Below are 27,996 nucleotides of genomic sequence, written 5' to 3'. Positions count from 1 at the left end.
TAATTTAGAAAATATGCGAGGCATCTAAGAGGAAAAATGTCATCTAACTTATCATGCATAACTATATATTGTATGACGAAAAAATTCCTTGAACTTGAATATTTAGTCCCCGTAATGTAATGTTTAGAGGTTGAGTACATTATTAAAGCTTTTATTTGATATATCTATCACCCTTGATTCTATCGTTACCATATTTTGATCAACTGCATCACTTCCTCTGTTCTTGGTTTAAAACCAAAGCCACTCTAGTAATGCAAGTGGGAATGAATACTGAAAAGCTTTGGAAAAGTTTATACATCTACACATTTAAAAATTGGACTATCACAAAATTAATATAAAAATAATAATGATACAATTCAAAAATAGGAGAAACCACGGAGAGCTAATGGCACAAAATTTTGCAGAGTAATCTGTTGTATTAACACTTAGTACTCTATAGACAGTAGTAGCCATATCCAGAGAAAGCCGAAATATAACTAGCAATGAAAAAATACAACACACGAAAAACACTGCCGCACTCTTGTTTTCTAAAGATGCTTGCTTCCTCCGGACTTCATCCACCTCGGACCTGAATTATTATTGGGGAATAAATCAGATCCCAACGAATTAAATAATCTTCAAGCTTTGATAATCAAAGAGCAAATTCACAGCATAGGTAAGGTCCAGAAACAGTAAATAATATATCAACTTTCTTCGTAGTATTTTCGTTCTATGGCATGATTTATTTTTATTCCCGAGACCAAGCTCTTCAGAATCTCGGTACTGTAAGTCTACGAGTATTGTTGTCATAAATATAAAGCGAAACGAAGGTTACATTTCCCCCCAAATACATTACCATCTCTCATTGCTTTTATTTGATTTGCCAAACCCGATTCTTTACCTATTTTTGACCCAATAAAAGTGAAAGAATGGCCAGAGATAAGACAAAAACCCTTCCCTAAACTTTCTTTCAACTTAAAGAGAAAAACCAACAACCAGTTTATAAACCGGTCTAACAATTAAAGTTGATTCTGAAATCCAAACTGGTTTCAAAACCAGTTTTGAACCTTAACAGATATAATAACAAGTTTTAAACCAGTTTGTAAGATATCCAAATAAATTTTCAAAATAAAAATAAACTGGTTTCCAAATCTAAGTTGGTTTTGTGGTTTGGATTGGTTTTAAATCCAAACCATGCCTACTACTGTTAAGTTACATGATTACATAACAAGCTTACAACAGTACAATGGAAAGCGTAATTCAGAGCTTTCTTCAAATATAAATGAACTTACACGTCCTCTGTCTCTCTCTCTCTCTCTCATATATATATATATATATATATATATATATATATATATATATATATATATATATATATATATATACTAGATTTCAGATATAACAGATAATTAAATAAACCAAAAACATAAAAATTTGGACAATTATATACTTTTGGTTTAGTTATCTATATTATATCTGAAATCGTGTGTTTGTGTCTGCGTGACATATGGGATATAATAAATAACTAACGTGTAAAAGTATTTATGTTTAAACAGATCAAGTCATAAAATTAAAACACAGTTAAAAGTAGCAAGTTATATGATTGTAAATTATTCTACACAGCAGACTATTGGTGGACAGATTTAAAATTTTATCTTTTTCTTTTTTATCTCAACAGTAATTATACTGAGTACTTTAATACTCTTCTAAACCTTTTCCCTTAATTGTCATAAATATTCAACTACTCTACTATTTTAAAGATACTTTCAAAGTGAAATAATTACTAAATTTGAACTAGCTCTTACGTTCATATAATACAAACTACAGAAAACTTATACATTAAACTCTCACCTTAAAGCAGCATTGTCCCTGACTAGATTATCCAACTGCATGGAAATATGAGCCTTCCAGAATTTGAGATTACGAGCATCTTTTGTCTGCAAGGTCAACAAATCATTTGAAAAATGAATGAAATGTAGATTAATAATGTTTTATCGAATTAAACACATGTGACAACAATATCCAGGACAGATTTAACATACGATAGCATCCTGCTGCTCAATGAGATTCTTAATGTCTTCTTTGATATTCTGTATATGTATATCTTTTCCTCCCATGTCTTTGCTGTACTCCTTGAAAATATTGACATATCTAGAATTTAAGTCATCCATATACTGCTCCAGAACAAACAAATTTAAGTCTAGAGTTCGAACTTTCTGCATCAGAATCTTGAGAACAGTATCCCCAGGCATCCTGCCAACTTGTTGACGGGTTTCTTCAACTGGATCAGGAATGATGGTGTTTACTTTCTCATGATTTGAAGAAGAGATATCTGAAGCATGATCAGAATTAATCCCTCCAAAATTATTTTTATGAACATCTTCAGTCTCTGAAGGATTAGAATGCTGGGGTGATACTGTCCTTTTGTCAGTATTACCATCCCCGGGAGCGAACATATTATCTTGAGTATTTATCAAATCCTCCAGCATCCTCTCAACAGCATCCACACCATAAACTTCAACCACACTAAGCGTGCAATAAAATTCAGAACCATAGTGACTTTGAAGATTCAGCTTTAAATATCTCACCCATTTTGGTTCCTGAAGAACAAACCTTTGAGTATGCCTCACATTTGAGGCAGTGAAATTCCCAAGGAAAACCCAACCATCTGTTGGAAAGCTCATACTGCCAAGAAGTTCAAAAGCTTTTAAATTTGAAGAATGGTGCTCAAAGTTAGCTATTTCTATAGTATCTACTAAGGTTTCTTCGGAAAGTTCTATAATGACAAATTTCTGTTCAACAGAACATGGATTTCGTAGATACTTATCTTTGTCTCTGCTTAAGATATTAGATGCACCTTTGGATTCTTTGTTAGAACCTAAAACTTTTGCTCCCTTTGATGCTGAAGCATAATTGTATTCTTCACCACCAGGCTCCACTCTATGCATTACACTTCCAGATGAACCAGTGCCAGATTTAATTTTTGAACTAATTGCTCTGCTCTTAAATTCATCAAGACCAAGAGGCACAGTCCAAGATAAATGATCAGATTTTTGCACATGATCTTCGAGTCTGGCCGAAGAATTACCACTTTCAACTTCGTGTACCTCGGTAATAGGAGTATCACAATCTTGCTTATTACAAGTACCATGTTCAGCATAATCACGCGTTTCTTCATTGGGGAGTGACTCGGTAACAAAACCATTGGTCTGGGCATCTTCAGAGTGTAAAGCCTCAGGGGCAATGTATGCAATGGTTTCTTCGACCAAACCTTTCTCAGCAGAATCAGAGCTCTTACACTGTCCAAGCTTATCTTCCTCCCAATTCGGTAAAGGAACTGAGTATTCTTCAGATCCATCTACATCCATAGATAAGAAACTGACTAATAAGAATATGCATCATGCATCTGCAGTTGAATATGGTATGAAAGGAGATTCTCCTACGAACGAGTGAGTAGGTTGTGAGGTTTTAGAGTGGCTTATTCCCTACAACCTACTAGGGTTTTGGTATCCTAAAAGAAAAGGGTTTGGTGAATTGATGATTATGGGTCAGTTCCTAATCCTAAACAGAACAGAGTACGATTCATTCCATTCAATTAATTCCAAAACAAAACAAATTGATTGATTGGATTACCTGTGGGATTGGGGGTGTAACCATGGCCGCGACTGATCCATAAGCTTAAGAGGAAGATCAGAGTCCACAACAGAAAAAGCAGAGAGAGGGAAACTGCACACCCGGAGGCAGTTTTAGCGTGGGTTGATGTTGTTGTTCTTCTTCTTCTTTGGAGAAGAGCTTCACGTGATTTCTGCATTGCAATTGCAATTGCACACGCAGTTGCACATGAGTGCCTATGCTCAGCACAACAACTGCATCAATTCAATTCCCTCTCTGCAACGCACAATAGTTGACAAACATTCAATTCATTTGATTGAGATCAGAAAACGAAAGAAAACGAAAGAAAGAGGGATCTGACCTGTGTTGGGGTTTTGAAGAAGCGATCTCTGTGTTTGCAAATCAAAATTCAGAAACAGAAGAACCATTCAATTACAAGTCAAGAAACGGAACCTGCTACCAAACTCTTCGTTATTAAATTTCCATAGCCCGTTACTATAATTTTCTTAATTATCCATTAATTAGGTTACATGTGATTTTAAAAATTATTATAAAAAATGAAAAGCTTATCTATACTATTATATAACACAATATTCTTTTTGGTGTACACATTTTTTATTTTCGTTTTTACTTTTTAAATAATTATTTTTTAAAACTAAAATTATCACTTTATCAATTTTATTCTTATAATGGTCGTTAAATTTAATTATTTGTTATTTAACCCTCTTTTTAAATTTAATCATTTTAAAATTAAAATAACCATCTATAATGAAAATATCATTCAACCTTTTATACTTTTTAAGTTTCAGTTAACTGTTAAAATAAGACAAATTACATAAGAATTTATTAAATAATCGAGATATGATACACTCTTCTTATAATAAGTTGTTTAATGCACAACTAAAATTTATTTTTCTTGAGCTAATATGGAATCTTCATGATTCTCTTCCACTCAAAAAATTTAGCTAATGTGGTTAGGTTAAGTTATGACTTTGTCCACATTTTCATTTAAAAACTTTAAATTCGTCTTTCAATTTTTTTTTTCTCTTCTATTTTTGGAAATGTTATATAATTTGGTACACGTTAAAAATATTTATTCTAGAATTCGAAAATACCTTTCAAAACATCTTGTCCGAAAATGTTTTTCCTATTTTCTCTTACTCCTTTTCTTCACCCATTTGGGGTGGATACATGCATCAGACAAAATCTGGTAACAGAAAAAAGAAACATTCTGAAACGTGAATCTGGGATGTGTGCATCAACTTTGAATGTCTTGGTCATTTAGAATCGTGGTGCTGGTCTCACACCACAAACATGCTAGAAGGAGGCACTGCGCTGAGGAAGACACTTGGCGAAGGAACCAAAAGATGTAAAATTAATTTACACTCAATCTCATTAAAAATGTATTTTTATTGATCTTAGAAACGTTTGATTAAAATTTAAAATAAAAGACATAGCATTCGTTGCCAACATCTTTCTTCATGTAGCATGGGATTCTTTATTATTGATTTTTTTTTTTTCAGTTTCAATACACAGCATTGCAAAACTTATTACGAATATGCGTTTTTTGACAATGTTCATTCTCACATAACAGCATATTTCACATTCCCTGTTAAGGAACTGCACGAGATAAAGAAGAGAAATACATGACCCATCGCCATACAGAACATGAACTATAAGTTTTCAGTTTGAGGAGATGAGTTTGCAGGTATTTGTGTTTTAATCCGGATGTATATCTTGCCCAACATGAAGCCAGGAATCACCACCTTGTTGCTGCTCTCCATCAATAGTAGCATGTTTCAGTAATATGCCAAACAAAATCTTTCCCTGTTTTGATATATTTATATTAGAACAGTGATGCATCAAGAAAATCAAATATATAACTGAATTCTAGCTACAAAAAAAGGCCAACCTTTACCCTCCTGTAGGATGCTAACGTTGCCAGTGGTTCATTTGACTTTTGCACTTGTCCCGAATTTAGTGCAAGGTTGATTATCTGGCATCGATTACAGCCCCCTAGCGACTGATGAATGAACCAAATTAAATATATTAAGCAAAAGAATTATGCTCTCTTTTGTCTTATTCTTATATTTTTTGTAATTAGGATGATGACTAGGATTTCACCAAGCTATTCCTTCATGAAGAACTCATAATTATAGAGAATCCGTATTAAGACTAAATTGCACATAATCCTCTTTCTTTTATTTAGAGATAAAATCTAGTCCACGTTATCTAGAGATAAAATCAAATTACAGTATATAAATCCAATCCAAACCTTACTTAAGAACAAGTTTTGTAAAATTAAGTTAGGCTTAAATTCTATTTTCTTTAGGTCATAAAATATTGTGCTAACCAAGATCTCATCGAAAAAAAGGATGAATAGTCACATTCTCACCTAAAATATCTTAGATTAGCATATTGCTACATTAGCAGTAAATGGAATTTATAACATAGACGGACAGAATCCATGAATTTGCTCAAATAAGTACCATTAATCAATGCAAAGCGTAGCTCAGGTTAGTCAAAAGGGGTTATCTACTATGTCTAATTTCTCAATAATAAGAAATTTGTTTTATCATGCCATATAAAAGGTTATTTGAACTTACACTGAAATGCTTATTTCCAATCTTAATGTGTCTCCATCCATCTTCAGCATAAGGCCTACCTCCAGATACCACAAGATTGGGACGAAACCTACTTGCACTAACTTGCACAATTGCTCTTCCAGATATCCCCTTCTGTACATCTATTTAACATCATTACAATTAGCAAACATTTAATATTCCAAAATATTGGGGCTGAGAGACTAAGAACAATATATTATTAGTTTGACTAGAAATATGAGAACTTCAATATTATTTTTACTGGAATAATCTGTACCGAGGGATTTCAACATTTATAAGACACCTAATAAAATCTAGCCTCATATATGTAACAAATCCACTATACTAATTAATGGAAGTAAAGGAAAAGAAGAAACAAAAACTATACAAGGAAAAAATATTTGTACAACATGAAAAGGGAACAACAAATAACACATCTCTCAACTTGTGAATGGATATTTATCATTCCTTGCATGTTAATAAGATCTCAGCAGCCTTCCACAGAAAGTATCTTGTTCAATACATCTAACAATTGACATCCAAAAATGGAAGTATGTCATTTGTCCTTGACATAGTGTAGATTTTATGTACTTTGTCCTATCATGCAATTATGTGGAATACAAAGAGTAAATTTAATTTTGTAAAGCATCTTCCAAGGGACTTTATATTTTATTAAAGCCATCAAGTCTGATGTATTATTTATGGTCTAGTACTTCCAAGGATCTTTTCAGTTAGATCCTTCCTTTCAATGTGGTTAAGGTTTCTTCCTACCCTAAGGTTCAAATGTAGGGTTGCATAGGTGTTACAGTGGAGGACAGTTTCCAGAAAAATGCAGTCAGGCATAGCAAATATGCAGTTCAGTTACCCCTCCGGTTTAGCAACAATTAATTATAATATGTGTAGTGGGAAGAGAGAGAAAGGGGGTGTGATATTTTGGTTAACTTCCCTTTCTCCTGTGAAATCCTGTTTCTCTCTGTTGCCTTGTATTTCTTCTATATTATTGTTAGAAGTGGGTTTTATGTCTAACTCAACCCCACAAAACCGGCTTTTAAGGTGAGGTTTGCACCTCACTTATATATTGTGAATTGACCTTATCTTTAGTCGATGTGGGACTTCCAACACACCCTCTCACACCGAGATATATTCATCTCGTGCGTAGGACAAGAAATTAGTGGGTGGTCCGTTAGCTGCCCGATATCGGGTGGAACAGAATGTCTAAGAAAGTTCGCTAGGATATGCTCTAACTTGACTCTGATACCATGTTAAAAGTGGGTTTTAAGCCTAACTCAACCCCACAAAACCGGTTTTTAAGGTGAGGTTTGCACCTCACTTATATATTGTGAATTGACCTTATCTCTAGTCGATGTAGGACTTCCAACAATTATAATCATAATTTCCTGTGCTCTGTATTGCATTTTCTGGATTTGGTATAATTTCTCACATCAGACTTATAAAAATCATTACAATAGGTTATCGATCTGCTTTGGTCCCTACCGAGACCCAGATGTCAAGTCTCAAACAGTCTAGACATATTGAACGACCATTTTTGATGATAACAAATGAGATTACGTTTTGAAGTAACATTGGCTAATCAAACGTAATCAGAAAGTACATAAGATTTCACCATCGAAGGAATGTAAATAAAATGGATTCTCTATACATAACAACTAGCACACCTTCTATCATCTATATGATCATCTAGTGTATCAAGCGTGAAAAGCACTATCTTTACGAAAGGATCTTTAGTATCTTTCTAAAACCAGTGCTATTTAAAATAAATATCCTTACATGCTTTATTTCTGGAACAAATCATGTTCAGACAGCTATGTCACACTTTCTTAAATACAGTATCACCATATAAAAGGAAATATACTATTTGGGATATGTTCTGTATTTTCACCTCTTTCTTGTTTTAGATATCATAAAAAAACTACAAAAGTATCTTGGAACAAAACCAAAGATTATCACAGTCTTATATATCCAAGATATCAAGATCGCAAGAAGACTGACTTCAATACACATAATAAAGTTGTCATGGTACTATAACATATACATTCCAATGAAGCCTATAAAAAATAAAGACCTCAAAGAAAAAGACACAAGAATCTTGCACAACAATCAGAAATAAGAAAAAGGATCCTTCAAGCAATACAATAGTATTAAGAGGGATCTGTGCAAGAAAAAAGTCATGGTCATGTCCTTCACCTACTGAAAATTAAATCCCTGTTTGGAGGGTCTAAATTGTACGTCTTCTCTGAGAATTGACTCCTTTTGTTGCTCACATACCTTTGTAGTGAGAAGTGACAGCAAAAAATACTTGGCACTCTTAGATTTAAGGTGAGATTAAGAGTGTTTTCCAAGTGTGACTTTCTGCATTTGGTCAGGAGCAACTTTGTGTACTTGAGTTTTCAAAGAGTGACTTTGTGCACTCGTGTTTACTAGGGGTGATGTTGTGTATTCATTTTGTAATCAATAGGATTATGGTAGAACCTTTTAAAAGTTTCTTAAACGAGGACTGGATGTTGCTTAAAGTTGGAATGAACAACTACTTGTTGCCTCTTTTATCTTTTGTAGAAGGTATAGACGTTTGTCCTAGACTGACTACCAATTGTTATCTGGATCGCAAAAGCTTTTGCACAAAAAGTATTAGACTCTATTCAACACTCCCTCCCCTCTTCTCCTTCTAGAGTTAGCCTGTTACTTTAATTGGTATTAAAGCTATAACCTCTAGGGGTTACTTTATTGCAAAACTTGAGGTGATATCCATAAGACGATATAATATGTTTTTGGATCTTTCAACATATTCTAAAAAGAAAATCTACCATCAACTTGAAAAATGCCAACTGAAATATTAGTTGACTGAATAATTTGAAGTGTTATTACAACATATATTGACTAACTAATAAAATCTAACCTAGTATTTATATATTCACCAAAAAGAGCAAGTATTTATGGGCAAAAAATCTGCCATCCTAGTTAAAGGAAAAAATGATACAAATTTTAAGATAACATACCACAAAAATTAACCATTGTAGTGGGATAGCCCTAGGCCATGTAAACCTACACAAAAATCCCATACTTCCAATGTGGGATCCAAGTTGCATACCATGCAATTGGATCCTTACAAAGATAAAGTAAAAACTGTAAAAAAATCTAATCTATACAACATGAAAAGCCGAGAGAAGGAAGCAAATTAAACATTAGTCATAATAGTTGGTGAATACCTTGGGAAGAAAACTTAATATTTTCTAAAGCATTTTCAATGCCTTTCCGCTTTGTTTACTACATTAAAATCCCTTTTGCATTATTATGAATATCAAATAATCAAATCAATCAGCAAAAAAGCAATCCATCATGCATCATGAACGAATTTTTTATAATTGCCAAACAGTTATTAAAATCTTCCATTACATTTTGTAATGAAATTAAAACAACAAAAGACATGGACAGGTATATTATGTCAGAAAATCAGTATACCTGAGCTTAATCTTCTGTTTAGATCACAAACACTTTCTTCAGAGACAAGTAAGAACTGTGCTTCATTGGCAAAATTAAGTTTGTTCTTCATATCTCTACATGTGGCTGCACCTTTGATTTTTTTTAACGTAAAATCTTGATTGAAACTAGAATACTTTAACAAAGAGCAAGTTCTACCAATTGCTTCGGTAAACCATGCATTGGTCTCATTGTCATAACTATATACCTTGTATCTGTGAAAAACAATTAATTACAAGTATGAGACCAAAATAAAATTGACTCTGAATAACATGTTATTAACTTCTTAAAGCTTAGAATAGAATATATTTTCCAACGACAAGACAAACTATTAAGCTTCATGAGATACCCTTATATTCAATTAATCAAAGCCAGTTGTTAGACATGGAGTTTAAGCCTAACTTAACTCCAAAAAAACGACTTGTAAGGTGAGGTTTGCACCTCACTTATATATTATGAAATTGTCTTATCTTTAATCGATGTGGGACTTCCAACACACCCCCTCACGCCAAGGTATATACATCTCATACGTGGGACTAGAAATGAATGGGTGATTCGTTAGCGGCCCGATATCGGGTGGAACAGAATGTCCAAGAAAGCTCGCTAGGATAGGCTCTAACTTGGCTCTGATACCATGTTAGAAAGTGGAGTTAAATAAGGCAATTTCATAATATATATATATAAGTGAGGTGCAAACCTCACCTTCCAAGCCGGTTTTGTGGGGTTGAGTTAGACTTAAACTCCACTTCTAACATGGTATCAGAGCCAAGGTAAAGCCTGTCCTAGCGAACTTTCTTGGACATTCTGTTCCACCCGCTATCTCGGGCCGCTATCGGACCACCCATTTCTAGTCCCACGCACGAGATGAATATACCTCGGCGTGAGGGGGGGTGTTAGAAGTCCCACATCGACTAGAAATAAGGTCATTTCATAATATATAAGTGGAGTGCAAACTTTACCTTAAAAGTCGACTTTATGGGGTTGAGTTAGGCTTTAAACTCCACTTTCTAACACCAGTATATGTACGAAACTAATGAAATCACCCATAAGATACAGAAGAACATTCAAGAGTCTGAAAGTAATGTCTCCCAGCACTCTTTAGATGGTCAAGAAGCATCTTGAGCTAACTACATAAGACTAAGCTTGTTTTAAGGATAGGCCAAAGTTGTCAAGGATCACAATTTAATCTTCCCTTCTTCTAACTCTTTAATCCACTTTAAAAGAACGTCCAAGAAAGATAACAAAGATTGATTGAATAATCATCCTCCTCACTATTATGATCACCGGAATGCAATGATCTTATTACTGATGTACATTAAAAGGGTTGTTGGAAACTACACACCTGTTCATGTATTTTCATATTCATGTATAGGCCTTTTCCATAGGAAATAGTATTATACAAACATACATATAAAGGAGGGTTAAAATTGTTTCCAAAGTAACTTGAAGACAGTACTCTACATCTTGACCCTTCATTGTTTTTTCCTATCTGATAGTTCTAGAATGTAACTCAGTTTTAAATACTAAATTAAGAGAAAATGAAGGGTTGACTTAGCAAGTCTCTTCAAATTACTCTGGAAATAATTTGATATATATATATATATATATATATATATATATATATGTGTGTGTGTGTGTGTGTGTGTGTGTGTGTGTGTGTGTGTGTGTGTGTGTGTGTGTGTGTGTGTGTGTGGTGTGTGCAAACTTTGCTAGGAGCTTTATTCTCTTAAGCAATTCACCAACTCATTTGGATTAAACAACTTCAAGAATTAAGTTCGGAGACACTTGGAAAATGAAATTATGCCGTAATAATCAAGTGGCTCTATCCATATCTCCACTCTAGTGTCCTAGCATACTGCAATTGATTTGTCATTTTACTCGCAAGAAAGTTCTCTAGAAAGGTGTCACTAAATTTGCCAATTCTAATAATTAAATAACAGATTAAAATGCCTATTGGAATCTGCAGCAATTAATTTTCCAAAATTTGTATTTGTAGTAATATTTTCAAAAAAAATTTGTCTGACAATCAAGAGTTCAATGTATGTGTTCCAAGATTAGACCATTTATGTGTCAACTTGAGGAAGAGTCCTGGATATAGTATTTAATGCCTACCCAAATTAGTACCAATTCATTTTCAAAATCACTTACATAGCTAGTTTTTTACCTTAGAGTATATTGTCCATGTATTTAGGAACTAAAACCACCTTTTCCGCCTTGTAATCATAAAATCGTAACCAATTCAAAAGTGAATAGTAACTTACGCAATTACTCAATTTATTCTTACAATCCCAGGAACTTTCTCAAGCACAATCATTTATTTGCAAAAGTATGTTCATCGACATCTTTGCAAGAGTCCAATTTAATTAGTATACATAGAAAATTAATTATGCATATAAGATTGTATACCTCTGACCATATAATTCAATATCCTCTATAGCATCCTCATAAACATTTGACTCAAGTGTAATTTGCAATCTTTCTTTGCAACGTGGAGATTCTACAAACAAAATTCCCTGACTAAGGTCTATAAAGGTGCTTACAAAGCCCATTTCAGGAACCTACACAAAATTCAGATCAAACAAGTCAAAACTCAACAATAACCATCATCCTCAAAAGTAAAAGCTAAGTAAACAAGCAACACAGTTCAAGGTGAGGGATAGATAGAGTTGGATAGAATATCCATTAAAGATTAGTGAAGGTAACAACACTACAAATGTTAGCTTAGTACCTAAATCCACAGAAGCACCATACAGACATGATGAATAAGTATTAACAAGTGTATAAACATTAAAAGCGTCGCCAAACAAATTAGATGAATGAATATCTAAAAACTCTAGATTCAAAGTGTATGTCCTTGTCATGCTTGGCCATTTCCCAAGGCTAGGAATGGGTAGAGCATCCTCCAATTCTAAACTTTCTATCACCAAAAAGGAAAATCTATACTTAGAAGCAACCAAATTGATTAAAAGTTAAGCATCATAGATGTCTAACATTATAGGCTTTCTTTTTGGGTTTTGACCTAGCCTCCCCACTTGCATGTGAGATGCTCTTTCATTGTTTTTATGGTACTTGGGGTGCTGCAACTGATTGCTGCTATTAGGGATGCCAACATAGCTGAGATTCCAAAATGACAATGTTATGCTTAAGAACTTCCATCTTTTGATAAAAAAAAACATCACGGATGTTTATACCCAATGCTTAACAACATAGTGTGCAGAAAAATAAAAATGCATTTAGGAATTAACAAAGTATTTATTCAGAATTTTGCGGAACAAAACAATTTATATGTTCGACCATCCAATTGAAACATAACAAATTTGAAAAGGCCTTTTTCTTCTTGGGGGATGGATGTCATTAACGGGTATGTTATTCCACAATTTCTCTTTAAACTTATCTTTGTTCCATGCACTTGTGAGGTCAGAAAACACACGATTATGAAGGACCTTGTATGGTCAGGTGAATCAAAGTCAACAAGACATCATATGTTTCATCATTGAAGATGGTAGATTTGTATTCATCATCGAAAGAGGATTTGGGTCTTGTTCATTTAGTTTCAAAGAACATTATTTTAGCATGCATAAATCGGTATCATGGAAATTCCTCAAACACTTTGCTGAATATTGGATTATGTTCCCTAGGGTAGGAGGTTAAATATAAGCTATTGTTTTTTGTTGATGGTACCGGTAAACTGATTTCCAAAAGATAAACTTGGAATATAGACCCTGACTCAAACTGCTTTAGAGTTGAAATGGTCACAACAATTACTTGAAGAAATTGATTTCATTAGAGGATGGAGCATACTGAGGTTGGCCACAGTTTTCTTCCAAGAAAAACTCCAACAAAACCTTATTTCCACATTTCACGCAAGGATGGGATAGCAGCTTTATGACATTTTGACTGAGCCACTTAGTTGTAACCAGGTTATTAGGTTAATTCTAAACGCATAAGGATTTTAAATTATATAAATTGTATTTGTCTTTCGTCAACAGATACAGGACACCTGGGAAAAAATCAGTTCACCCAATATACAATTTTCTTTCCTCGGTACAATGGTGGTCCTAGACATTTGAGTAGGTGGAGTACAAGGACACACACACGAGATAGTCCCAAATATTTATATTTACATGTGTTCCCTACACACATTTTTTTAATGTTAATACCCTCCGAGAATATTTTGTCTATATTTTTAAATAACAGTACTGAAGTTCAATCCTTCTTATAAATAAAGAACCACAATGACAGATTGCAACTAGAAAGGAAATCATAAAAATTTACCTGGTATGATATCAACATCACAAAGATTGATTTACTAAATTACAAAATATTTAATACTAGCCTAATAAATCAGAATATTTAAAGCAATAAAATAAAAACCACAACTAAATCATTTTCACCCTATTTATGTACATGATCATATCAAACATTCAGATCTTCATTGATCTATAATAAAATTAAGAGTTTGAATTCAAAAGATTCCTGCAGCCGTAAATATCTATCAACCCTTCGTTTTGGTTCATTTTAACTGTTGTTAATGGCAAAAACTAACTCCTATGAGAAAAAGAGTCTCACTGTTGTGAATTCACCAATCTATTTCCATAAAATCAACCAAATTGAAGCACCAAATCAAAACTGAAAAAAAAAGAAAAAATGCAGTTCCCAAAGCATGCACCCTGCATCCACAGATTATCTAAATTTTAGATCTTGTCTCCATAAAACCATTACCTTTTTTTGGGTAAGTATTTCACCAGTTGGGCTTTTAAGAATCCACTGGCGATCATAGGTGAGGCCTGCACAAAATTCAAAGATATTGTTGTCAAAAGCTATACGAAATTGTAGATTGAAAAAAATGAAAGTAGTTTTACTCCATAAATGGAATGATGTGCTCTTTTTTTTATTTTTAGTTGGTTACTACCTCTATTAACTTAGTGTTGAGAATCAGGTTATAATATTCTGAATCATATTGTAATAAATCAAATTTATAGCCATAAATATCTCATTTAGGAGAAACAAAGCATGCTCTTATCATGTGTAATGAATGCAATTAGTCTATATTTTTATAATCAAAAAGTAAGAATGTTAATGCATGAATGTACTGACTAGGTTAGAACCCCATCATATCAATCATCTGCAGCATTCCCAATAAGCCCATATATTCAAGCACCTTAGTGTATTCCAACTCTTAGAGAAAAGAGTCTTTTTGAATAAGGTTGTAAATGTACTTGCTTTGAGTCATTAGAAGAGATTTATTGGGTAACCGCTTGATTTCAATGGCCAGGATATAGTCCAAGTGGCCAAAATCCTTCAATTTCAGCAGGTTCTAGTTGTTCTTTCTCTAACTTTCTTATTCTTGAAGTTGACAAAATTATAAGTGTGCCTGTAAAATCAGGAAAAAATTACCATTGCTGCTAAAAGGCCAACTCCTTGCACTGAAACCTCCGCATGATTTTATTGGATATATTGTAATTGATTTGAGATAATAACCAGTATCCACAAAACCATTCTCTAGACCTGCAGGTGATCAACTGAGTAAATGTCCATCTAAAACAGTAAAAGCAGAATTATACTGTGAAAATAATGTGCTACAAGGCTTTTAACAACAAATTTTTAACATAATCCTGGATTATTATCTGACAACAGCAATACAATAATTAAGAAGTTAATTGATGATTAACAAATACAAATAAAAAATTTGAATTTGATATACGGCCCAAGATGTTGAAATTTTGAAATTTTGTAAGAAAGGGTAATTGTCTCCTTCAGTATCTCTTGAATGCAAATTCAAGAAGGATTTTTTAGAAGAAATATATAAAGATTCATTGCCCAAGGGAAGTGTATGAAGCAATGGAGACTTTTTATATACAAAATCTAGTCTTTTCCCAATAGACAGGTAAGCTACATAAATCAAATGACACCGTTGTATCTATCCATAACTAATTCTTCAAAAAAGTGATTTAATTTGGAACTCCTTTAGATGGTTTTCCTTGTACTACTTCACAGACTACCTCAACCTCTAGTTATCCATTCATTTCTAGTATCGCATCAAAGCATTTCTAGTTTTAACATCAGGCCATTCACATGTCTAGGCCTGTAACCTTCATACTCCAATCGAGATGTCCATTCTTTGGTAGCCGGTGTCTTAAGAAATCCTATATTAGCTAGAAATAAGACAAGATACTAGTTATATAAGGCTTGAACCCCAACCTCTCTTAACAACCTTTTGGAATTGAGTTAGGCCTAGTCCATTTCTAGATGTCTGCATCATCAAGTATTGTGCATGCAAAAAAGAGTTGGTCTACATGCTGTAGGATCCAAAATCAATTTCTTGCACACAGATGGACTCTAATTCCCAACACCATCCGATTTCTTCCTTGAAATATTCAACCTGAAAGTTTTCCAGAAGTTGAAACAGCTTTGTGGCAAATAGTGGTTTATTTCTTGCTATTTGGCTTCATAAATTTTTTAATATCTCTAAAAGGGTGCTTTTCCAATGATGTGTGTCATTCTAATAATGATCTAGGTCTGTTTGATAAGTTCCAATGGGTCTGATCTTATTTGGGACACTCATCAATTTGGAGCCACTTGGTGTTCTTCCTTCTAATTCTCTGTTTTCTAGGGTGTTCCTTCTTGTGGTAATCTTCTGTGCCTGTTTTGTAGTGCCTGTCTTTGGCACTTGTAATTGTCTTTGATTTTCAATGGATTCAACAGTAGAAATGTTGAAGAAGATAATAAAATTCATGGAATCACGATGACCACTGTTGGACCCAGCCAAAAGATTTAGCTGACTACAACCCCATAAAGGAAAAAGCAGGCAACCCAATACACGAGGCTCCCACCAAGTGAGGTTTGGGGAGGGTAGATGTATGCAGCCTTACCCCCAAAAGCAGACAGGTTATTTCCACAATTTGAGCCCATGACCTCCAAACAGAAGCCTTGCCCTCGCATAAAAGAAAAATAATCAACAGCATCAAATATTTGATATCAGTTAAACAGACCTCCTAAAGATACTATTAGAAGACCCACATATATATATACTATCGAGAATCTCTTACTGAAAATTGATAAGTAAGCATACTAAGTAGCTGCATTAAAGTATACACTATAATACACAACTATTTGTGCCTTTTCATGTGGGAAGGAGAATGGCAAAAGTACAAATGCAATAAAAGTACAAGTCCTTGTCATTTAACGAACATAACCAACAGGATGTGAATTCATCAACTAAGGGGAATAAATTAATTTGGAAAAGGATGTTGACCTTTCATTTGATTTCCATGGTTAATGTGATTTTGAGGTGACACAAAGGAACTTGCAACAAAATCAACAAATTTCTGAAAAACAGAAGATAAAGGGTATAACAAAATTAGTTTTGTCAAATGGGTAACCGAAATCATGAGAAATGAACTTAATCCAACATCAAGGAGAATAGAAATTCGTAATAACATAGTCTTTGATTCCCAATTAAAAACTGAACCTTATCCAAAATAAACATGTTGCCCCTTTTCCATAGTAAGAAAGCATAGGTGTTTCTTTTTAAAGTAAAGGTTTTACTCATGAATAAAATAAAAAATGAATCCAGAACCAGATGGGGGTAAATGCTTCCAAAGGTTGAAAAAATTTCAAAATGATCTAGAGATTCCTAACCTTGGCATCCTCATATGTTGACATGTAGCCAAAGGATACTCTTACAGCACCAACAGGTTTACCATTGATTATATCATGATCATCCCAACAAACGTGGCCAGCCTAAATACAAACAATTTGTCATGTCATATTATTATTTTAAATGAAAATAAGAATGCTACAGAATCATCATACATTCGATAATACTAACTAGGTTAGCACTATTGAATTATAGTATACACTCATTACATCGATATTAATTGTTAGTAAGTAAAAGAATATGTAGAAATACCTCAGTATTTGAAATGAGATCCAAATGAGACAAGCCAAGGTATTTTGCACATGCACCTGGATTGCAGAAGCATCCTGTCTAAACAGATAGGCAGTGAAGATAAATAATCAGAATTCACTCAGTATCCTCCTGAATATAAAAGAATGGCAAAACTATAAATAAACAATTAGTTTACTACCATGATTACGTGAATTTATAAAAAGAAAACGTTAACAAGAAGAAAACTGTAATTTATACCCTTAGCTGAATTGTTGAAAGTGACGCCAATTTTTCCACTTCACGATATCCATACCAAGAACCATCTGGCCGTTTCAAGTTGAATGAAATTATCGACCCCATTTCATGATGCAATTTCTGGGTGAAAATAAAAAAGCATTCATTGGTTGCATGTTACTAAAGATGGATGTAGAGTGAACTTATCGGTTCTATGTTGAATGAAATTATAGGTCCCATTTCATGATGAAATTTCTGGGTGAAAATAAAAAAAGTATTAAACGGTTCCATGCATTGTATGTCTAAGGCAATGTGTGCTTTTTTATTTAGAAAAACAATAACCAAAGTATGTCATTTCCTACGTTGTTTTACAATGTTGTCCTTACTACCAGATGAAAAGGCATATCAAATAATATTGTGCAGCAAGGAGAAAAAACACCTCAATGTTTAATAAGAGGAACAACTTGCAGAAGAGGCTAGATGGGAACATGCTTGTAGAATAATTTGCTTCCTGAGGTTGACACAATATGGACATGATATGTCAACTAATCCAAGTAGAAAATTGCAGTAGCTCAACCCATTACTTGATTAGTGCTTGCCAGAACTAAAACATCATGGATACCAATTATACTTTTCCGATTCTCAAAGACAACTTGAGTACTATAGCTCTAACACATAATCAACTACTACATACTCTTCTTACGCAACACTTGATACTATATCTCTCTTTTGTTCAAGAGTGGGTCATCAACAAGAACATGCAACTGGTTCATGTTCCTACATTTGATTAGATTGTGATGTTCTCACTAAAGTCTTATTTCCTACTTATTTATTTCCCTAAGGTCCAAGCTCAAAGTGGCTATTAAAGATCCTTCATTAACTAGAGATAAGACCAATTTGCAGTTTATAAGTGTGGACAATTTTCACCTTACAAATCAGTTTTGTGAGGATGAGTTAGGATTAAACTCACTTCTTAAGGGTGGCTAATGGTTGATTATCCCCTTCTCATGAGCTAGAGGAGTATTAGAGTAGAGATGTACTCTAAACACTCATTAGTGTTCTGACTCTCTATTAGTTAGTTAGTCCTCTGATGCTTATTTGTATAACTATATATAATTGAATCTATGATCACTGTAAGGTTGTTTTTCATTCTTCAAAATACAAAATACTTTCTAAAATCCCTCTAAACTCCAGTACAGCTATTAAAGCACAAATAACTAAAAATAAACCATGCATCTAAAAAAGTAAATAGGACAAGAAATTGTGAACAAACTAACCTTTGAATTATGATGCCCGTAGAGGATGCAGACACTAGATCCATTCCCATGCCTCATGGCCAAAAGCATTCTCCTTGTATACAAGGCAAGAGATGCTACATGTCTACAAGGCAACCAATTTTGCATGCTTTAAAAAATAAAAAATCAAAGGATAATGTTAAAATAACTTAAAGCAAAAAAGTAATATAATAAATTTCATCTAGAACGTGTGTTGAGATTCAACATCAACTAGAGACATGTTACCAATATAGTTCCTCAAGGCTTAGGCAATCCTCACTTTTCAAATTAGTTTTGTATGGTTGACTTAGACCCTAAACCCAAAATCACAAACTTCGTAACACATCATAATGCACTATACCAATTTAATACCCATTCATTGTGAACCTTTGCTCCCTCCTTTTCACCTTCCTTACCTACACCCAATAATATCAACAATCCCCACTCTGCATCCATGGGTTATCATAATGTAAAGCACAAGCACCAGACAAAAAGAAAGATTACCCTCTATTACAAAAATTTAATTGTTGGAAGTCCCTAATCAACTAAATAAAACCTACGGCTGTACAAAATGACTTACATGTGATGACTATATAAACTGTGCAAACTAACTTGTTTCTACTAACATCCTCCCTCAAACTCAAGGAGAAGAAGATTTTTCAGAAGAAAAACTCTTTAATTGAATTTACTCCTAAGAAACATAAAACAAATTGAAGATAGAGGCTTGGTTAGAATATCTGCCCATTGATCAGGAGCTAGAATATGACAAATACATAGCTACAAGGCCATAACCTTCTCTCTCACAAAGAAAACATCAATCTACTTGTGCTTAGTACGATTATGAAATACTGGATTGTGAGAAATAGACATACCACTTTGATTGTCACATAAAAGAATTAGTAGTGAAAGAAATTTGTAATTTAGTAAAACGAGCTTTAAACTTATTTATTTTCCATGTGCATTATCCTTGACTTGAAAAACTAATGTACAGCCAACAACCTTTCTATTAGAGGGTAGAGGTACCAGATCCCAAGTCTTTGCTTTATAAGAGCATCATACTCTTGATTCATTGCATCCAACCAATTTGTATCTTTAAGTGCTTGCTTGACACACTGGTAGGTTCAGAATGATGTAGTAACAAAGAGGGATGAACTTTGTTATGAAAATACCAGATTTAGATCTAGTATGCATAGGATTAGTATTAAGTTGGGGTGCAATATGAGATACTGAATTAGAAGATGAGTTAATTGTGTAAGGAACAGTATTTTTAAAAATAGAAGGAGTTACACAGATATAGATGAAGTTACACTAAAATCAGGTGTCATGGAAGTACTAGACAAAGGATTTAAAGCCTGTCGACGTTGTGTCAGATTTGAACTTAAAATATTGACCAAGATCTTTGACAGAATTTGGTGTATTTGGAAAAAGATCAGGAAAAGGAAATCTATGTTCCTTAAAAAGAACATCCTTTGAAATATGTATTCTGCCACTAGATGATATAAATATATATATATATATGTGTGTGTGTGTGTGTGTGTGCGCGCTTGTTATCTTTGTGTAACTCTATCTGAAGAGAGAATTAGAGAAGATGAGCTGAACATGAACTGAAAAATTTTACTATCACCTATAGCTCACTAATAAAACCTATAGCTATACAAATGACTTACATGTGATGACTATATAAACTGTACAAACTAACTTGTTTGTACTAATAGTTACAAACTTTTAGAGATCTTGTAACACCTAGAGATATGGTCAAATTATAGTATATAAGTAGATGCGAACCTCTACTTACAAACTGATTTTAAGAGGTAGAGTTAAGCTTAAAGTCCACTTTATAATATGGTATCAAAATCTATCCAAGTGAGGTTTGTTGCACAATTCAGGCCACCTACTATCATCCCGCTATCAAACCACTTACAAATATCTAGTCACACGGTCGAGATGTTAAATTCTTGACAGAAGAGGCCGATTGGAAATTTCACATTGACTAGAGATATGGTCAAATTATAATATATAAGTAGATGCAAACCTTCTCTTACTGGTCGCCTTTCAGGGGTTGAATTAAGCTTAAAGTACACTTTTGAAGATAAACTAACAGTCCATTTTATCTTTAAAGAACCCAAGTAAAAATACATAAATTTCTTAAAAAATTGAACAATGAAAAAAGCCATTGATGTCCCTTTAACCAGCTAAAACATTTGGGTTATACTCCACAGAATTGCAACACAACAACTCTAACCACAATGTGATGCTGCTACAGAACTACCTATCACATGCTTAGAATAACTAATTTATACTTATGTCTATTTCTTTTTTTTTTCTTCCCTTGATCAGATGTTGAAATTTGAAAAGTATAATCAGCAAGTTAAATTAGTCATGATCAAAAAGAATAATATAATATATAACAAGAACTTCGAACGGTGAATAAGATTATGATTGTAAATTCATGTCATAAGCAGGATATTTTATATATTTATACAACTTTATATACCTTGATATTGCTGATACAGTTAGAGAAGACAGGATTTTGAAGCCATGGCGGATAGATACTATGCTCAAGAATGAAACAGTTCCATCCTCAAACAGTTCCTCAATGCCTTCCCTTCTTTTAACAAAATCAATATCAGCAATGGATGCGCTAACCGTTCCTGTGATGGGGTCCTACCAATCAAATAGCCATGTATAAACTGCAATGAAGCAAGTAAAGTCTAAGCCACAAACCTCCACTAAAATAAGTCTTCTTCAGTAGCGTGGCAGCATCTGCAATGTAAAAGAATAAAATAGTCAATAACGGAAAAACTTCTACAGAGTCAAATGAATAGCCATGAGACAAAAGTTTCACGCTCAAGGTAAACAAGGCACAGCATCAACAGAATTCACCCAGAATAGCATACAGTGAATCAATCAAGCATTTTCATCCTGAGATATAGATACCAGCATAGATGACTGTCTTGTACTTAAAGTCAATAGATTGATGAATGAATGAATGAATGAAGTATAGTTCTAGCCAAAGTTAATAACAATATCACATCATAAAGACTGTATACTTTGTAGATAATTCAATTAGTGTTGAATGTTTGTGAGGTAGTTAGTGGGTTTAACTTACTGCTTGTAAAAGTACTATAAATAGTAATGATGTATTGTATTGTGATACATATGACTGAGAAATAAATTTCAGATTTAGTACCCATATCTCTTGTTCTTTTCCCTTTTTCTTCTCTAGTTTGTAGGTGTGTTTAGTGAAGAAGCTGCATAGAAAGATGATAGGAGTGTTGTCTACTGTTAATCTAAATCAAGGGGGAATATTGTAAATAACTCACTTACTGTTGTTTGTTAGTTAGGAAGTTAGTGGGTTGTTAACTACTGCTTGAGAACTCAATGTCAGAAATGAAGATTATAAGAGAAGAGGAAATGAAGATGCTAGTAGACAGCAAGTCAGCTCTTAGCTTGGCTAAACATCCTATTGCTCATGGAAGGACCAAGCATATAGAGACAAAATTTCACTTACTAAGGAATCAAGTCACTAAAGGGAAGTTGGAGGTAAAATACTGTAGTACTAGTGAACTGATGGCTGATATTTTAGCAAAGCCTCTAAAGGCTGACAAATTCAAGCTCATTAGAGAGAAGACAGGAGTATTGTCTATTGCTAATATGCATTAAGGGGGAGTGTCTTAAATAATTTAGTTAGTGTTGTATGTTAGGTAGGTGGTTAGTGGGCTGTTAACTAACTGCTTTTAATTAGTGAGAAATAAATTTCATATTGAATACCCATATCTCTTGTTCTCTTTCTTGTTTGTTCTCCGTTTTGTGAGTTGCTCAGTGTGTATTCTAACACTATAAAATTAGAATTTATATCCATTGCTCATAACACAACCAGTAGCTTACCATTTCGAACAATGAGAGCTCCAAGACCAGTTGGATAGCCAAAAAGCTAACAGAAACGCAGAAAGAAAAAACTTCAGTTTTTGAAATATTCCTTCATAAAGCAAAATTAAAATATATACTCTTTTACCTTGTAAAATGAGATAGCAACAAAATCAGCTGGATACTTAGACAAATCAGGTGGCATGGTAGCACTTCCCTTGGCAGCATCAATTAAGACCATCCATTGCCCATTTCTTGTGAAAAGAAATATACAAATAAGCAAATATACAACCATCTATGCTTCACGCTTTAGAGAGTTTCAGAAGATAAATAAAATGTTCTCTCTCTCCATACATATAGACAAACATTGCAAAACAAAACAAAAAGAGAGAGTGGCTTAAAGAAAACAACAGCCAATTATTTGTTTCTTACAGAAAAAGAAAAAAGTAAGCAAATAAGCAAATATCTACACTTCTAAGAATTTTCAAAGACAAATAAAGCTCTTTGTGTTATTAATTTTTTGTATTTGTTTGTAGGGTGGAAGAGTTCTGTATAATGGATCCTCTTGTACTATTTAGATCAAGCATTTGAATCATAATTTCTTCCATATTTTTAACCTCTGTCCTAACCTTTTCAAGTGTTTCTCTGTAGAAGAAATATATATAACAATCCTAAATGAAAGCTGTAGCCATGAGGTGACAGCTCTGTTAGTTATAAATGTAATGATGAAGGTTATATCCTGATACAAAGAATAACAGACCGTTTACAAACAGCTAAGAAAAACAGAAAATAAAGAAATTGACATTTGCTTATATTCTCCTACACCAAACATCTATGCTTCAAAGAATTTCCAAAAAGAAATAAAGCTCTCTCAGAGTGACTTAAAAAAGACAAAGTAATTCATCTATATATAGTCTTGTTTTGTCATTGGGGTATCTGTCATATTGAAAAGAACAAGTAAGACAAAGTGAAAGAAAAAGCATGTAAATAAATATATGAAGTACAAATGTTGTACAACTAATGCTCTTTTTGGTGCTTATGGTAGATCTAGAGAGATTGTCATGCTGCTACATGTTTCTTTTTTTACATTTTTATTCTTGATATTTTCTGAGGATTTCTTATCATCTTGCTTCTGTACCTCTGTTTTCCCTCTTAAAACGTTTGCTTATCAAAAAAATACATAGTACTAAAATTAAAGTTCCTGCATACAGGATCAGTCTCACTGATGTGTCCTTATATTCTAAAAAACAGTAAAAATGACCCAAGAAATCATGATTAATATAACTCAGAAGTGTTCAGAAATGTATCAAACTTAAATGTAGCTGTAAATATATGCATGTTGTAATGAGTAAAAATACAAAAAGGACAAATGAAACACATTGAAGAATCTGAATAGGTAATGACTAATGGCCAGGTAGCAGTAGATGCGCATAATCAGAGAAAGAGTATAAGTGGGAGAATCAAAACAGTCAATCCAAGTCTCAAAGATTGCATGTGGGCGTCAATCCACGATTCAAGGATTACATAGGGCAGTACTTGCATACACAATAACTGTAAAAAGAAAACTTGCATACATGGTTACACATTTGAATGTTACAGTTTATTTAATTATTGTCTATCATATACCATTTTCAACAAAAACAGAACATTTTACCTTTCAAAAAGAAAACATAAAGAATATTTTGAATGATGACAGACAAGAAAATAATAAATTGCACAGCATAATCAGTTCGACATACAAGTTATTTGAGAGAGTCTGCATTATCAAATAGATATGCATAACTAAGTCTTTATTATGTTATTTGGACAAAATGATTCAATGCCATATTGAAGGAGTCAATAAGAGAGAATGACGTATATTACTTGCAAACTGAAGAAATTCCCAAAATCTTGCTTGAGTCTTCCTTGATAATGTTCACCAAGTCTAGACCAAATCTTAATCCAGAGAAATTGCACTCTGAGGGAAAGGCAAACAAATTATACACATCACCTGCATTGAAGAAACAAATATAATAAGTCATCTAAAGCCCAGCAACATATACATGACGTAAAGAGTTACCTGTTGACTCTCCTTCCGTTGACCTAGCGACATTTCTCCTCTGAATCTGGTGTAGTGACATCTTTGTAGTAAGTGTTTCTCCTGTAATTCCAGGATGTATATCTTCTTCAATATCTACTGCAATAGCCGCTGCTCCACAACCAAGAGCATATCTATACTAGTTAAGGGGGGTACACAAAACGGTGTTATTAATCATTTAATGTAGCAGAGAAATCACAGTGGAAAAAATTAAAAACATATCCACATTTATCAGAAAGTAACAGGAACATTTTACTACAGTAGTTTTATTGCATGAGAAGATTATTTTCAATAACAGCCAAATGAAAAAATAAGACATTCTCTGAAGACAAACTTGAGAAAGTAAAAGAAAATCACTGAAAATATTATATAAAATAGACAAGACCTCGAGTCTTGTTGAACACAAAAATCGTTTGAAAAGAAATGGATTTAGAGTCACATCAGGACCAAAAGAAATATCTTAATGAATTCAAGACATCTAATGCCAAGATTCATCCCATTTTACTAAACTTAAACAAAGGCATTGTTTCATCAGTCCAGCAATATATTGAACGGTAGCTATCATGATAAGCTCATCCTTTTTCCTTACAACAGCTCTGTGACAGGAAAGTGAAAACTAGAATATCATGATGTCTTCTACCTCCGTGTTGTAGAGCATTGTTAACCTTCGGTATCCAGTATTTGACCAAAGGAAATTATTATAAAATTGAACAATGTATCATTTTTTAATCGCGTAGGATACTCTCTTATCCCAAGAACACTATTATGATTCTCCATTGTATACATAAAACTACTGCTACAATTCCACGGAAAAGCCTCTCCAACCAGCTTCAGCGCTGCTGTTGCCCCAGAGGTAAATATACATTTGTATTCTTTAGGTGATGCGTTGCAGTAGTCAAGGACCTGCATGATTGATAGTTCGATAATCCGTGCAAATGTAGAAATTTCCAGAACATATATGAAAAAGTACAAAAAAGAAACACCAATAGCAACTTCCAACTACTAGTTGGACACACCTATTTGGGTGACCCAACTTGGTCCAACCAGTCAACCAAAGCAAGACAAAGTAAAGCGAAGAAAAATAATTACGTTCAAGGACCTGCATGATTGATAGTTCGATAATCCGTGCAAATGTAGAAATTTCCAGAACATATATGAAAAAGTACAAAAAAGAAACACCAATAGCAACTTCCAACTACTAGTTGGACACACCTATTTGGGTGACCCAACTTGGTCCAACCAGTCAACCAAAGCAAGACAAAGTAAACCGAAGAAAATTAATTACGTTCAAGTTGCCATTGAACTTTATTATTCTCTCCTCTATCATCTCCAGAAATCGATGAACAAATTCTTGCATATAATAGTAACATCTACTTTTCACTAGAAAAAGATACACCATCCCGAATCAAATCTCAAAATTATCATAATTTAATTACAAATAAGACGTTTAACATGCTTAAAAATTAAAAATTTACATATACCTGCAGGCGGGCATTCTTCACAATGTCAAGAGTTGAAGAACTGGAGTCACTTTGGCTATCTAGTATCAATGCTAAGGAAATTCACTTCAGAAAGTCGGTGTCAACCACCACTTACGTAAATTCACTCTGCATTCAGTGTTAAGAATATCGAACTACAAAGATTGTGAAACATATTAGGATACGAGGATTTCCATATACGTTACTGGTGAGATCGTTGAAAACTGATTCCATTTGCAGGTCAGAGTATAGAGTTGCCCCAGCATGGTCCAAGTAGACAAGATCTGTAAAAGCAGAAAAAAAACAAAAATAAACAAAACAAAACAGAGAATAATTGATATTACTTTATCATGTTGATAGCGTTTGAAACTGGATAATCAATGGGAAGTACGAGCATGACCTTGAAATTGTAATCTCTTGAACTCAGTAGCTCGAATTTGATCAATGGACTTGGGGCCCTTAGGATAGCCGTAATGTTCACCAAAATCTCTGAGGAATTCTTCTTTGGCACCGTCGCCCATGTGTGACGCCATGACTCGAGAATGTTAGTGTTAGACGGAACCGTAAGAAGAACCCCGATAAAGCTCCAAAGGCAAATAAACTAAAGGGTATCGCGAACAAGATGGAAAGTGATTGCCTACACGTTTCATCCATAAGTCCAAAAGCGAACACATGGACGATAAATAAATATATATATATATATATATATATATATATATATATATATATATATATATATGCCACGTCATGCGCCGTTTTTGGTACATGGGACAAGAAGTTTTTATTCCTGCACCCCATAACTACTGCTTGCACTCCTATAACTTTTAACATTATCTTTCTATGCTTTATGGTGATTTGTGGATTATTTATTCTGGAAATACTTTAAAAGAAGTTTTTTGAATAAAATTTTTAATATAATACTTTTAGAATATTTTGTTTCAAAACATATTTTATGTTGTTTTTTAGAATCTAATAAATGATTTTCGAATACTATATAAACATTCATTTCTCTTTATAGATTTGAAAATATTAAAATCCGAAAGATTTCTAATTAGGATTTCTAGAATGAGAAAAAAATTATAAAATTATATGACCTCGAGTAAACCTAACAGTTTACTCTTCTTCTCTTTTTTTCTTATTATCTTCATGATTCAAACTTCATTCTATCATTACGGTGTATTTTAATGATGACTTTCAGCTTATTTATTTTAAAAAACTTTTAGAACAACCTTTTTGGAATAATATTTTCAAAACAATATTTATAGAACAAAATTTTCAGAATATGAGAGATATTTTATGGGACAATTTTTTCGGATACTTCTTTTAAAATTTATGAAATGTTATATGAAATACTACATGTACATCTATTAACATAAAAAGTTTAAAAGTCTTAACGTCCAGTATTTTCGACTTTTAATGTCAAACTAAACTCCAATATCGTATCGGGATACGTTAAATTGATGTTAATGTTCAAAATCGACATCCA

At 33.3% G+C, this 27,996-nt stretch overlaps 2 protein-coding genes across 5 annotated transcripts; both read right to left on the bottom strand.

Moving 5' to 3' along the window:
- Positions 1–305: 305 nt before the first annotated feature.
- On the bottom strand, positions 306–4,084 carry LOC114170476 (SUN domain-containing protein 4-like). The gene is made up of 5 exons (XM_028055963.1): positions 3,953–4,084; positions 3,613–3,867; positions 2,022–3,337; positions 1,831–1,916; positions 306–568 (listed from the first exon to the last, which is right to left on the bottom strand). The coding sequence occupies exons 2-5, from the start codon at positions 3,788–3,790 to the stop codon at positions 322–324; spliced, it is 1,827 nt and encodes a 608-aa protein (XP_027911764.1). The 5' UTR covers positions 3,791–3,867; positions 3,953–4,084; the 3' UTR covers positions 306–321.
- A 985-nt stretch (positions 4,085–5,069) lies between these two features.
- On the bottom strand, positions 5,070–27,173 carry LOC114168999 (molybdenum cofactor sulfurase). 4 transcript variants are annotated; one of them, XM_028054005.1, is made up of 23 exons: positions 26,911–27,173; positions 26,696–26,794; positions 26,514–26,572; positions 25,775–25,935; positions 25,015–25,166; positions 24,819–24,945; positions 23,104–23,209; positions 22,977–23,022; positions 21,813–21,851; positions 21,583–21,739; positions 19,092–19,194; positions 17,839–17,955; positions 17,602–17,679; positions 17,331–17,432; positions 16,945–17,017; positions 16,562–16,618; positions 15,087–15,197; positions 14,412–14,476; positions 12,096–12,247; positions 9,672–9,904; positions 6,198–6,337; positions 5,510–5,614; positions 5,070–5,418 (listed from the first exon to the last, which is right to left on the bottom strand). In XM_028054005.1, exons 1-23 carry the CDS (start codon positions 27,041–27,043, stop codon positions 5,311–5,313), a joined length of 2,523 nt encoding a protein of 840 aa, XP_027909806.1. In that variant the 5' UTR covers positions 27,044–27,173; the 3' UTR covers positions 5,070–5,310. The 4 variants fall into 4 exon arrangements, with proteins under 4 accessions (XP_027909806.1, XP_027909805.1, XP_027909807.1 ...); XM_028054004.1 differs by having other exon boundaries at positions 5,504–5,614; positions 26,911–27,172; XM_028054006.1 differs by lacking the exon at positions 16,562–16,618 and having other exon boundaries at positions 5,504–5,614; positions 26,911–27,172.
- Between the last annotated feature and the right edge of the window lie 823 nt (positions 27,174–27,996).

Source organism: Vigna unguiculata, chromosome 11 (genome assembly GCF_004118075.2).
Source record: "Vigna unguiculata cultivar IT97K-499-35 chromosome 11, ASM411807v1, whole genome shotgun sequence".
Lineage (NCBI taxonomy): Eukaryota > Viridiplantae > Streptophyta > Magnoliopsida > Fabales > Fabaceae > Vigna > Vigna unguiculata.
The sequence above is the reverse complement of the archived record's forward strand: the minus strand, read 5'-3'. Positions and strand labels throughout refer to the sequence as shown.